The sequence below is a fragment of the Pelophylax lessonae genome, assembly GCF_965119305.1.
Source record: "Pelophylax lessonae genome assembly, chromosome: 6".
In the NCBI taxonomy this organism is placed as follows: Eukaryota; Metazoa; Chordata; class Amphibia; order Anura; family Ranidae; genus Pelophylax; species Pelophylax lessonae.
The window spans coordinates 251,829,233-251,842,759 of record NC_138773.1 but is presented as its reverse complement, the minus strand read 5'-3'; the positions used below and the strand labels follow the sequence as shown (position 1 = coordinate 251,842,759).

The 13,527-nt window shown below is 40.9% G+C and overlaps 1 protein-coding gene across 3 annotated transcripts in view; it reads left to right on the top strand.

Annotated features, from left to right (window-relative positions):
* The window catches only part of METAP1D (methionyl aminopeptidase type 1D, mitochondrial), a 338,325-nt gene that overhangs the window by 318,675 nt on the left and 6,123 nt on the right, over nt 1-13,527 (top strand). For all 3 annotated transcript variants that reach the window (XM_082260307.1, XM_082260306.1, XM_082260308.1), the window contains one exon: nt 459-506. In XM_082260307.1, coding sequence (XP_082116433.1) covers nt 459-506 — 48 coding nt within the window. The remainder of the gene's footprint in view (nt 1-458; nt 507-13,527) is intronic.

Here is a 13,527-nt window from a genome sequence, read left to right as displayed (position 1 = left end):
TGATTTTAGGTCACTTTAGCTTTAAGCTTTAAATGACCCCTTTCTTTGCTTTCAGTGAAGTTAGAGGATTAGCATGACAGTCAGATAAATAGCACTGACAGTCTACGTATTTCTCTTATGGCAAGTTACCTTCAGAAAGAGATGGACAAATTGTATGGAAAATATTTTATCTTCATCACTTCTATATCTACTGATCAATGTCACCATGATTTGCTTGTGGCAACACCTCTAATTATACTGTATGTACATAGTTTCATATGTATAAGTTTGAGTGTCATCTCAGGTAGACTTTGATTTAAACTGACACACTTCTGCTTTAGCTGAATGAAATGTAATATTGTAAGAAGTAATAATATTTCCTAGAGATTCCATCTCATAGACCCATCTTGGAACAGAACTGTATTCCCAAAGGCTATTGTAATGTAGTCAAATATCTTCTTTTTTTTTTTCTCCCCTAGCAAATGTTAATCATATGGAAATGGAAGAAGGAATGGCATTTACTATAGGTCAGTACAATTCCTTTTCTAAAAATAGGTAAAGTAAAAGGTAACACTTGGCTATGATGATAATCACACTATAAATGCATTGTTGTCATTTCTGATTACATGTCTTAATGTGAATGCGTAACATTTTGTATATACTTTATTATAGAAAGGATTTAAAAAAAAATACAAGTTTTATATAGTCTTACTTTTGTCAAGGTAATCTAAAATATTGCTTATTTATATATACAATTTCCATCCATCAGATGGGGCTCATATATTTACAAGGCTAAACCCTGTTCAAAGACTTCAGTAGCTTTTAAGATCTAAAGCTCAGATGACACACACAGCTGAGTGAGTCAAAGGAGGGACTTTCACTCCTCCCTCCCTCTTCCTCTTCTCACTGCTCCTTTAACCACTTCAGCTCTGGAAGGTTTTACCCCCTTAATGACCAGGCCATTTTTTGCGATTCGGCACTGCGTTACTTTAACGAAAAATTGTGCGGTCGTGCGACGCTGTACCCAAATACAATTGAAGTCTTTTTTTTTCCACAAATAGAGCTTTCTTTTGGAGGTATTTGATCACTTCTGCGGTTTTTAGATTCTGCGCTATAAACAAAAAAGGAGCGACAATTTTGAAATGTTTACTTTCGGCTATAAAACATTCCCAATAAAAAATTAAAAAATCTAATTTATTCTCAGTTTAGGCCAATTTGTATTCTGCTACATATTATTGGTAAAAAAAAAATCCCAAAAAGCGTATTTTAATTGGTTTGCGCAAAAGTTATAGCGTTTACAAACTATGGGATAGATTTTTGGACTTTTTATTTTTTATTGTGTTTTTATTAGTAATGGCGGCGATCAGCGATTTATAGCGAGACATTGCGGCGGACAGATCGGACCCCTAACTGACATTTTTGACACTTTTTGGGGACCAGTGACATTAATACAATAATCAGTGCTAAATAATGTGCATTGTTACTGTATACACTGGCGGGAAGGGGTTAACACTGGGGGTGATCAAAGGGGTTAATGTATGCCTGTTTGTGTTTACTGACTGTGGGGGGGGGGGGAGGGTTCTGTGACAGGCACAGAGAGATCGGGGTTTCAGCTTAGCTGAAACTCCTGATCTCTCTCTGTCTGTGTGACAGAAGACTCGTCAGCTTTGTTTACATAAGCAGGCGGGTCTTCTGTCAGTTTCTCTGATGATTGCTGGAGGCCGGCGGCGATCGCCGCCGCTCCTCCAACGGGCTGCCTCCCACTTTGTCTAATCACAGCGGGAGCACGTGCGAAACCGTGTGCACAAAATCACGTAGATCTGCGTGATTTTGCACAGCCGAGCCACCTTGCCGCAGTAAATCTGCGGCGGGGCGGTCGGCAAGTGGTTAAAGCTCTGTACAAAGTACCAATTTAAGACAGGCAGTATGAAATAAAAAAGCTTTTGCTGTGCCGTCTGTTTATAAAATGCATTGTAGGACCAGTGTCATGGGTGCACAGAATTATAAAGGTTTATAAAAAAAAAAGTAAATACTTGACCTAAACATAACATAGGAAGAAATATAATTTATTTAAAGTGATATTAAACCCTTACTGTTTTAAGCACTTTTAGCAACTGACCTAATCATTTCCCCAATATACAGCTTATATATCCTCTAAACCTTGCCTACGTTCCAGTTTAAGCTGGTGCCATGACCGCTGCCCCAGATCGGTGGCTCTTTTATCTTGCAGCATTTTATTGAGCCACCTTCACATGCAAGGGCTAGAGTTTTGCCTCTATACACTGTGTGCAACAATAGAAACACACCACCACTTAGGCTAGGATGTCAAGGCATTCCCCTGCTCCTCCATCCCCCCCCCCTTCTCCAAGCTAGCAGACTGACTGAAGACTGCACTGCCCACTGTTAAAGTGGTATTAAACCCAAAAGCAAACATTTATTATATTGCAGCTTACCAATTCTTACATATGATGGCTGCACTCGTTTTTTTTTTTTTTCGTCTTTATTTCTTCTATTTTTATCTGCTACTAGCCACTAAGTCTGTTGTTATCCAAAAGAAAAAACTGTTCTGAAAAATGTACCAGTTACAGAGATGAGAGAAACCATTTAACACTAGCAGGGGTGTTTAAAATGGTCAGCTTTTATTTATGTAAAGACTTTATCCCAAACTGAAATAAAACTGTTGCTGTAGCTGCTTATAAGGTGTAAGCTGGAGTTTGGCTTTGATTTGTATCTAAATCTGCTAGTTAATTGAACACTCCACCTCCCCTCCCCCATGACTGACAATGCTGCTGTCCAAATGTGCCCCCTGAGCTCCTTCATCCACAGTGGGGTCACTCTAATACAGAAGGTGTGTTACTGGCCAGATCACCAGGTGAAAACAGAAAAGCCTTAAAAAAGAAAACCAATGCAGCCACTGCAACTAGAAGAAAGTTACACAGCACATGATTTAGTAAATATACTCATAGTAACCCTGTGAGGTGTTCTCTGCATTCTGGCTACAGTGAACTACACAGACTCAGATTAAAGCAAAGGAAGTGAACTTTCTCATTTACCACGGTTGCAATGTTTGGTAATTGGAATTAGTAGTTCACTGAGTGATTTCACTTACCTGGAATTGCTTTTTAACTTTTTTTCGGTAGATCAGGAGATGTGCGTTGCCTTCAAATGCCAGTTGAAGGAAAAATGTTGGTGGCTAAATAATGGTGGCCATCCTGAAATAAACATGACTGTAAGGGCTCTTTCACACGGGCGGTCCGATCAGATCCGCCTGTCAGTTTTTTAGGCGGATCTGATCGGATCCTCCATGCAGCTCTATGGGGCAGCGGGTGTCAGCGGAGGTCACCTCCGCTGACACCCGCTGCCATCCGCATCCGATCCTGTGCTGAAATCTGGACGGATGGAAACCCTATTTTTCCATCCGTTCAGTAATCGGATCGGAGGGGATCTGATGAGAGCGGACAAGCGGTCCGCTCTCCTCCGATCCCCCATAGAGGGCAGCGGGTGCTGAGACACCTCCCTCTCCGCTCTGCAAGCGGAGACGGAGCTGTCATCCGGCCGGCTCAGCGGGGATCGCGGATCGATCCCCGCTGAGCAACACGGATCCGCCTGCGGAGGCGGACCGTGTGAAAGAAGCCTAAGAAGTAAAAGCAGAATGCCGAATAATTGTCATCACTAAAGCTGGCCATAGATGGGTAGAATTTTGAAAGAAAGTTCTTAGCAAAAGAAGGGACTACGAAAGTTTGTTCCTTTTTCTAAACATTGATGAGCCAAACTGATGTTCGTTTTCAACTACAGTGATGAAAAGGAGCAGGATGGAAAAGTTTTCGTGTGGTGTTCGATCAGTAAAGTCCACTTATTTCAAAATCAAATGTTAAAACCAAACAACATTTTTCCAACAACAAATTTGTTGTTCTGAAAATTTGTTGTAAAAATTTTCCCAAGCTTTTTTTAAAAGTTTTTCTAAGAATTTTAATTTGAAATTCTATCCGAGGCCCTCTGGGAGACACATGAGATCCCACAGGGGGAACATTACCACTATCTGCAGTTGTGACATTGGATCTCGTCTCTTCGTAGTACTTCCACACACCCGTAACTTGAGACGTCTTTCGAGAACCTTTACCAGCACTTGCTGGGGTCTCCTGGTCTCATCTCGACACTTTGTCTCTCTTAACAGTAGGTCATCCTTAACATACCTTTCCTATGTGGCCCAATGGGAGCGAGATCTTGTTACCTCCATTAAGGGGGAGGACTGGAGCAAGGCTTGGAAGATGGTGTCGAAATGTTCCTTCAATACCACTACCCTTGAGGCTGCCTACAAAGTTCTCTTGCAGCGGTACTGGGTCCTGGCTGGGATTGATATTGCCTATCCTGGCAGCAGCAACAGATGTTTTAGGAATTGCGGTCATTGTAAGGACATCCTGCATATCTGGTGATTATGCCCAGGACTGATAGGCTTTTAGTCTAAGGTTTTGGCCTGCTGCGTACGTTGTTTTGTTATGTTACGCAAGGACTTGAGGTTGTCTGTCCTACATTGTCCTTTACCAGGCCTCCCCCCAGCAGAAATTGGCTTCCTATCTTTTTATCTCTGCCTAATGTACATAGCTCAGGCCTGTAAGACTCCTTCAGTTGCTTCCAGGGTATAAAAACCCAGATGACAGCCATAATGGTCAATGAGCAGATGTCTAGTATTTTTAAGGACTCACACCCAAAGTTTCTTAAAGTCTGGGAACCCTGGATAAGCTATTCTTTTCCATCCTTGCCTCCAGCCAGTTATGGTCGTTTATAGGTGCTGCCTGTGTCGGTCCTGAGTCTTTGATAACCTCTTTCTCACTTGATTTTTCCTCTCTGCTGCCCCTCTCTCCCTTCCTGCTTTCCCCTCTTTTCTTATTTTTCATTCTTCCTTTCTCTTACTAGATGATACTTGTCATTGGGGATTGTCGCCCCATAGAGGAGGGGCTGGCAATAAAAGCCATTTTTGCTTTGCTTTGACTTTTCTACTTGTTCTCCTTAGTGTTGGATAGAACTCTGCTGATTTAACACTATACATTGCCTATTTGTACTTGTTCTTACATGTGACTGTTTAGCACCTGTGTAGGCAAACCATGAGCTTGTCATGTTTTCTTTGAAGAATTCACTTATTATACTGAAACAGAAATCCTATCCATCTATGTCCAGCTTAATAATTGTTGAATGCAGCTGGTAGTAGTTCATCCGCTCAGGGAGGAGAGACGTGGAGCAGAGGGACCGGAGAGCAGCCGCTGATCTTGGCTGCGCTGCTGGTGTCCAGCGCTTCCTGGATCCTCGTATACTGAGAAAAAGACGCTGTGTTCATTCTGTGTTCTGGCTGGAGTGGGGGGTGCACGCATTCGGAGCATGCATGCTCCTTTATCAGGCAATCAATGGAGCCATCTTGAGGGTGGTATAAATACCGGGTTGGGGCCAGTGGGAGTGTCAAGACAGCACCATGGCAACAAATCAACAAGATGAAAACTCATACTAAACATATCAAAAGATACTGCAGTATTGAACAAGTACATCTTAAACTGGACAATGATAAGCTAGTGATAATGGTAAAGATCAATGTGGCTTATACTATAGGTGCTGAAAAAATGGCAATAGATAAAACAATTGTGACAATCAAGCATTATAAGATACAATAAAAGTGTGCATAATAATGATAATAATAATAAAAAAAAAAAATATATATATATATATATATATATATATATATATATATATATAATAAAATGTAAAATGAACCTCTATACTTGATCTGGTAGGAACATTGGGGGTAAAGGGTGTACAGACCATAAGGGTCCTTAACCTAAAGCAATAAATGAATAGGTTGTGAAACCATAATAAATGATAAGCAGACAAGAACTATAATACTATGATACTCTCTAATCAAAGATGACTAATAAATAAATCAAACTTTCTGATGGGACATAGAGTGCAATAACTGATGTGATATGGGTATATAACTACGTAACAATACAGCAACTAGGGTAAAGGCAAAAGGACAGAAAACGAGGACACTAGATGTGAAATCAACTGACATAGAGGTGATTAGAGCAGCGGGCTCACCTCTAAATCTTCATTTAACCCCCCAGGTGCCAGGGTATCAAGTAGGATTTTCGGGAACAAAGACGTTTGAACCTTTCGGCTATGGGGAAATGTTTGGTGATGGCTTCAATCACCCAAACTCTGAGTTGCTGGGAAGACTGGTTGTGATGTGTGAAAAAATGTTTAGGAACACTATGCTGGTCAGAACCTATGTTCACCAAACCTTTTTCGCAGAGTGCAAATGGTACGACCTACATATAGTAGGCCGCAAAGGGCAGGACATGCAATAGACGACAAACTCGGATGAACAAGTGAAGAAGTCCAGGATAGTGTAGCTTTTGCCTTCAGAGCAAAACATTTTTTTGCTCATGAGAAACATGCTTGCAAGTGAGGCATAATAGCTTTCGGCATTGGTACATGCCTTTAACCACTTTCCGCCCGCCCACCGTCAAATGACGGTGGAGCAGTGCGGCTCTCGTCATATGCGGGGGTGCGCAGTGCGGCGATCGTGGCCGCTCCATGTTGCTAGGACACGGCGTGACCCTGATCTTGGTAAAGAGCCAATGACATAGCTCTTTACAAATGTGATCAGCTGTATACAATCACAGCCGGTCACATGTAAATGAGTTAGTGCCGTTTCTCGGCTCTCCTCGTCTCACACTGTCAGCGGCTCCTCCTAAAAGGGGAGCCTAGGACAGGTAATCAGGGCACTGATCATCAGTGCCCTGATTACTGTAAAGTAAAAAAACTGTGCCCATAAGCCCCCCCCCCCAACCAATGCCCATCAGTGTCCACAGTCAGTGCCCATCAGTGCCTGCTCATCAGTGCTGCCCATCAGTGGAGCGTATTTTTTAGAAACATTGGTCCATTCTACAGGAGGACTCTCTCGACGAGCCCAGAATCTAAAATCTCAGATTGCACCTATTAAAATCAAACCTTACTCCACCATAGCAAGTGCCTCATTGACTTTTTTCAAAATTAAAGGCCTGTACCAGTGCCGAAAGCCATTATGCCTCACCTGCAAGCATGTTTCCCATGGGCAAAAGGATTTTTGCTCTAAAGGCAAAATCTACACTATCCCAGACTTCTACACTTGTTCATCCGATTTCGTTGTCTATATGTAGGTCGCACCATTTGCACTCTGCGAAAAAGGTTTGGTGAACATAAGCACCTTGTAGAAGCCGGTTCTGACCAGCATAGTTTTCCTAAACATTTTTTCAGTCTTCCAAGCAACTCAGAGTTTGGGTGATTAAAGCCATCCCCAAACATTTCCCCAAAGCCAAAAGGTTCAAACGTCTTTGTTTCTCGAGAATCCTACTGGATCTATCGAATTGATACCCTGTCACCTGAGGTGTTAAATGAAGATTTAGAGGTCAGCCCCCTGCTCTAATCATCTCTATGTCAGCTGATTTCACATCTACGGTGTCCTTGTTTTCTTTCCTTTTGCCTTTACCTTAGTTGCTGTATTGTTATGTAGGTATAGATACCCATATCACATCAGTTATTGCACTCTATGTCCCATCAGAGTGTTTGATTGATTTATTAGTCATCTTTGATTAGAGAGTATCATAGTATTCTAGTTCTTGTCTGCTTATCATTTACTATTGTTTCACATTCTATTCATTCATTTCTTTAGGTTAAGGGCCCTTATGGTCTCTATCCCTGTGTTGGCATTTGCCAGTAGTAAGTACACCTTTTACCCCCAATGTTCCTACCAGATCAAGTATAGAGGTTCATTTTACATTTATATATATATATATATATATATATATATATATATATATATATATATATATATATCAGATTCCAAAAAATGTGGGACACTGTACAAATTGTGAATAAAAACAGAATGCAATCATGTGGAAGTTTTTAAATTTCAATATTTTATTCAGAATACAACATAGGTGACATATCAAATGTTTAAACTGAGAAAATGTATCATTTTAAGGGAAAAATAAGTTTTCATGGCATCAACACATCCCAAAAAAGTTGGGACAAGGCCATGTTTACCACTGTGTGGCATCCCCTCTTCTTTTTATAACAGTCTGCAAAGGTCTGGGGACTGAGGAGACAAGTTGCTCAAGTTTAGGAATAGAAATGTTGTCCCATTTTTGTCTAATACAGGCTTCTAGTTGCTCAACTGTCTTAGGTCTTCTTTGTCACATCTTCCTCTTCATGATGCGCCAAATGTTTTCTATGGGTGAAAGATCTGGACGGCAGGCTGGCCATTTCAGTACCCGGATCCTTCTTCTACGCAGCCATGATGTTGTAATTGATGCAGTATGTGGTCTGGCATTGTCATGTTGGAAAATGCAAGGTCTTCCCCGAAAGAGATGACTTCTGGATGGAAGCATATGTGGTTCTAGAACTTGGATATACCTTTCAGCATTGATGGTGCCTTTCCAAATGTGTAAGCTGCCCATGCCACAGGCACTCATGCAACCCCATACCATCAGAGATGCAGGCTTCTAAACTGAGCATTGATAACAACTTGGGTTGTCTTCTGGATCATGTTTAGATATGGCTTCTTTTTTGGCCTATAGGGTTTTAGCCGGCAACGGTGAATGGCACAGTGGATTGTGTTCGCCGACAATTTTTTTTTGGAAGTATTCCTGAGCCCATGTTGTGATTTCCATTACAGTAGCATTCCTGTATGTGATGCAGGGCCGTTTAAGGGCCCAAAGATCACGGGCATCCAGTATGGTTTTCCGGCCTTGACTCTTACACATAGAGATTGTTCCAGATTCTCTGAATCTTTGGATGATATAATACACTGTATATGATGATAACTTCAAACTCTTTGCAATTTTTCTCTGAGAAACTCCTTTCTGATATTGCTCCACTAATTTTCGCCGCAGCATTGGGGGAATTGGTGATCCTCTGCCCATCTTGACTTCTGAGAGACACTGCCACTCTGAGAGGCTCTTTTTATACCCAATCATGTTGCCAATTGACCTGATAAGTTGCAAATTGGTCCTCCAGCTGTTCCTTATATGTACATTTAAATTTTGCGGCCTCTTATTGCTACCTGTCCCAACTTTTTGGGAATGTGTAGCTCTCATGAAATCCAAAATAAGCCAATATTTGGCATGACATTTCAAAGTGTCTCACTTTCAACATTTGATATGTTATCTATATTATATTGTGAATAATATATAAGTTTATGAGATTTGTAAATGAGTCCATTCCTTTTTTACACACAATTTGTTCAGTGTCTCAACTTTTTTGGAATCGGGTTTGTATATATATATATATATATATATATATCATTTTTTTATGCACAATTTTATTGTAACTTATTCTGCTTGATTGTCACACAGTTATTTTATGCATAGTCATTTTTTCAGTACCTATAGTATGAGATACATTGATTTTTACCATTATCAATAGTTTGTCATTGTCCAGTTTAAGATTTACTTGTTCAGTACTGCAGCATCTTTTGATATGTTTAGTATGAGTCTTCATCTTGTTGATTTGTTGCCATGGTGCTGTCTTGACACTCCCACTGGCCCCAGCCCAGTTTTTATACCACCCTCAAGATGGCCCCATTGATTAAATGCCTGATAAAGGAGCACGCATGCTCCAAACGCGTGCACCCCCCACTCCAGCCAGAACTTGGATGTGATGTCAGCGACTTTCCCAGAGTATTGTTAGGATCCAGGAAGCGCTGGACACCACCAAGTGCAGCCAAGACCAGCGGCTGATCTCCGGTCCCTTTGCCCCACGTCTCTCCTCCTTGAGCACAGGGACCACTACCAGCTACGTGAGCTGTTGTATCTGACACACTGTGAGTTGTTACACTCATAATTTGGAATAAAGTTGTTGTATTACTGCTCTTAGATGGTGCTGTTCTTTCCTCTCTCCTTGTGTTCCTGCAGAGTCCCTTCTAGCCCTTTTTAGAGCCAGCAGCCGTCCAGGCACAGTACCCACCACTACAAAGACTAGCATCCTTTTGTGTGGACTTATTTCATTTATACCCATTTTTATTTTATTTCATTGACTTTGCCCTGTCCTGCCATCTTGCTCCCTGTTCACTGATAATTGGTTATTATTTTTTTTTGTTAATAATTTTTGAATTTACATGTATACTTATATTGACCAAACATGCACCTTTATGCCCCAAAGCACAGAAAGCACCCTTGGTGCTAGCCTTACCTTGGGAGGAAAAATACCAATCAATCTATAAAACAAATATCCAAAATAATGATTCCGCATAGTTCTCTTGGTTAACTGTATGTTTATTGCGAAAAAGGTACAGAGGCAAGCAAAGATTATCAAAAAAGTCTTGGTGCATTTTGTATAAAGTGGATATTTACTTCCAAATTCTGTGTGAAACTTGTCAGGGCTCCTATAGTGATGTCTTTTTTTTTTTTATTCTTTATTTTTGTTTTTTAATAAAAAATGGTGTACAAATCACACAAAATGGTATTACATATTATCATCAAAAGGTTTGTAGATCATGGGTGTACAAAGCCAGCAATGATTGCTTAAATGATAAATACTATCAAAGAGAATCAAAACATTGAGAGAAAATGACAAGTAACCTGTCAAGATAAATAGGAGTAAAAGTGACCAATAAGTGAAGGGAGAACAAAAGGGAGAAGCTAAGGTAAAGAAGGGCAAGAGGAAAGGGAGCTATTTGGATAGAGTAATGGTAGGAAAGCTATGGGTGTTGCAGAAGTTCGAAGAAAGGAAAGGGAAGTAAGAAGGTAAAAAAGAAAAGGGGGGGGGATATACCCTTCTGTGGAATCTCCGGTGGTTGGGGGGAAGAGTCAAGTATTTCCAAACATGAAAGAAGCATTAAGGGCCATACACATGGACCAAATATAAGGTGGCATCGCCGGTTCAAAAGAAACCGCCCGACATTCTGCCCATGAGTGCAACAGCCAGTCTGACAGAAGCCGGCCAAACAGGGCGTGACGGAAAAAGGTCTGCCGATCAACATGATTAACGCTCTGAGCAAATGGCTGGGAACGCTGACTGGTGGGGGGAGGGGGGCACAGAAGGGGAGATCGCTTTACTAATATCACATAGTGCAGCGGCTCCTCCTGAGCTTTTTCGTTTTTTTTCAGCCCACGGGGTTGAATGAAAAAACTACTAGTGTGTACCAGGCTTTACCGTCCTCCAAAAATGTGAAATCCCGCCAGTAGAATCATGTCTTTTTTGATGGAGTCTTGTTTGTTTTGAGCAAAGAGGATTCGGGTTGGTGGTCTTCCATGTTGGTGATGTCTTTGTGCATACTTTTTGTTACAGTAAACCTATAATTGAGCAAGTGAACTATGTGGAATCACTATTTTGGATATTTGCCACATACGGTATGTCAGGAGTGTACTGTGCAAGGTCTGCCGTTTTTATAAGCTTTGGTTTATGTAGAGATGGCTCACTTGCAGAACCAAGGACATTGCTGTTCCATCATCTATAAACCTAACTCTAACTTGGCTGAATGGCTAGTACTTTGGAAAGGGTATCTTAAATTTAAACTTCAAGTTAAAAAAAACTAAAAAATACTCCGTAAAGCTAAAAACATTTCAAGAAATAAAAGTAAATCTGGAGTTGCAGTGTGCTTTTATTTGGTGTGAGTGCTGCTTGTCTATTGGCCATCTCTATCCGCAACTTCCTGGATTCCCTGCTTGCTTTGCAGCTTTTTATCTGCTGCTTTATTTCTCAAGACTACATATCCCATGGTACCTTGCTGCTAGAAAGCAGTGACTCCTGTACTGACTCCGCCTCCTGAAACTCGGTCTCTCAGCATCTCTGTAGTTCAGAAGACAGGCTCTGTGAAATGTGTGACACAGCAGTGCCTACTCACAGGGCATAGTGAATGTGCGCAACAGAATTCAAGAAAGTAAATGTGTGGGGATCTGCAGAAAATACATTTACAAACGTCAAAATTGTTTATATCAATCGGAGTAGGCTAAACATAATTGAAATACAATGTGAAAATGATTTTAAATTGCTTTAAAAACCTTGCTGCAGATCGTTGCCTGCTTTCGTTCTGCAAGTATTGAGATTATTCCAGTGCACATCTACAATATTGCAGTCAGGCCCAGTGTTGTAGCTAAAAAAAACAAACAGTTGCATGGCAGTATGTTCTAGATTTAAAGTTCATGCATGTGTTTGTAATATAGAACGAGATGTCCCAGCATTACCACATTGTTAACATTTATGTGCTTCCCAGCGGTAGAGCACAGTCAGCTACTACCACAAACATAGAACTGTCATGCATATCAATCAGGCCCGCGTATATTGTATATCTGTGCTGCAGTGCAATGTGTCTTATGGACCCTCTATAAATAATGGTAATGTGAATGCAGTATACCATATGTCTTCCAGAAAGAAATTGTGCAAGAATAGAGAATCATAGGATTGAGAGACGATGAAAACAAAAGCCATAACATGGAATAACACAGCGAATCTGCATGCATTGTTACACCACAAAGGGGTGGATTTACTAAAGGAGTAGAGACTGTTCACTTAGATTGGATAAGGTCAAGCTGTGTTCACATCAATAATCCAATCATTTGAAAGCAAAAATCCTTTTTTTTTTTCCCTTTACACCTGATTGGGTTTTTGAAGTGAGCACACCTCCGCTTTATTTACTAAGCTAATGGAACATTTACTTTGCAAGGTAAACACTCTTGGGAGTATTAAGAAAGGATGGCACATGGGGAAAATACACCAATTACCTGTATTCACAGATTTTTAGTGTTTTATTCACCAACAAAAAGTTTTCCCCGACAAATTGATAATTTGTTTTGTGATAATGCGCTGCCGTCCGTATACATCCACGTCTCCTCTCCTCTCCTCTCCGTCCTGCAGTGCTCCTCCTTGCTGTCCGCCCCTCTTCACTACAGAATTTACACCACTGTCCTATTAGTGTTAATTTTAGAACAATATTTACCTTAAAGTGATGTTAAACTTAATAAAGCTTTTTTTTTTTTGTTGATCGGACCAACTTCCTGTTAGAGGAAGTTACGTTTGTTCTCTATGGTCTCACTGTATGTAGAAATGTAGGCACCCCATCTTGCTCGCTGCTGAGATTAACTTTGTACTATGGAGAATGGGCAAGAAAAAAAAGCTGTCACTCCAAGTGTTTAGAGGTTCTCCACAGTGGGATAGGACCATGAAACAACAAATCTATAAACATACGGCGGAATGTTTGGCAGATGCAGCCCTCCTTAGATGGGGGAATCCAGTAAGAGAATACAATGTAACAGACAGGAACGCGCAAGCACCTAGTGCATTACCGAACATTATTTATTGGAAAATGTAAAACTAGTAAAAACTGAAACTCAAAAATGTACAACAAGTGAGAATGTGTAAACAAGACAAGACTATACTGTGCAGGATATGTGTCTCTAAGGATACCCTGCTATGCTTAGCCTGCCAACATCGCTGGGTTTCATTAGAGAAGCTTGCCAGCATAGTAGGGTGTCATTGGAGAAGCTTCTGGCAGGCTTCTCCTGTGACACCCTGCTATGTTGG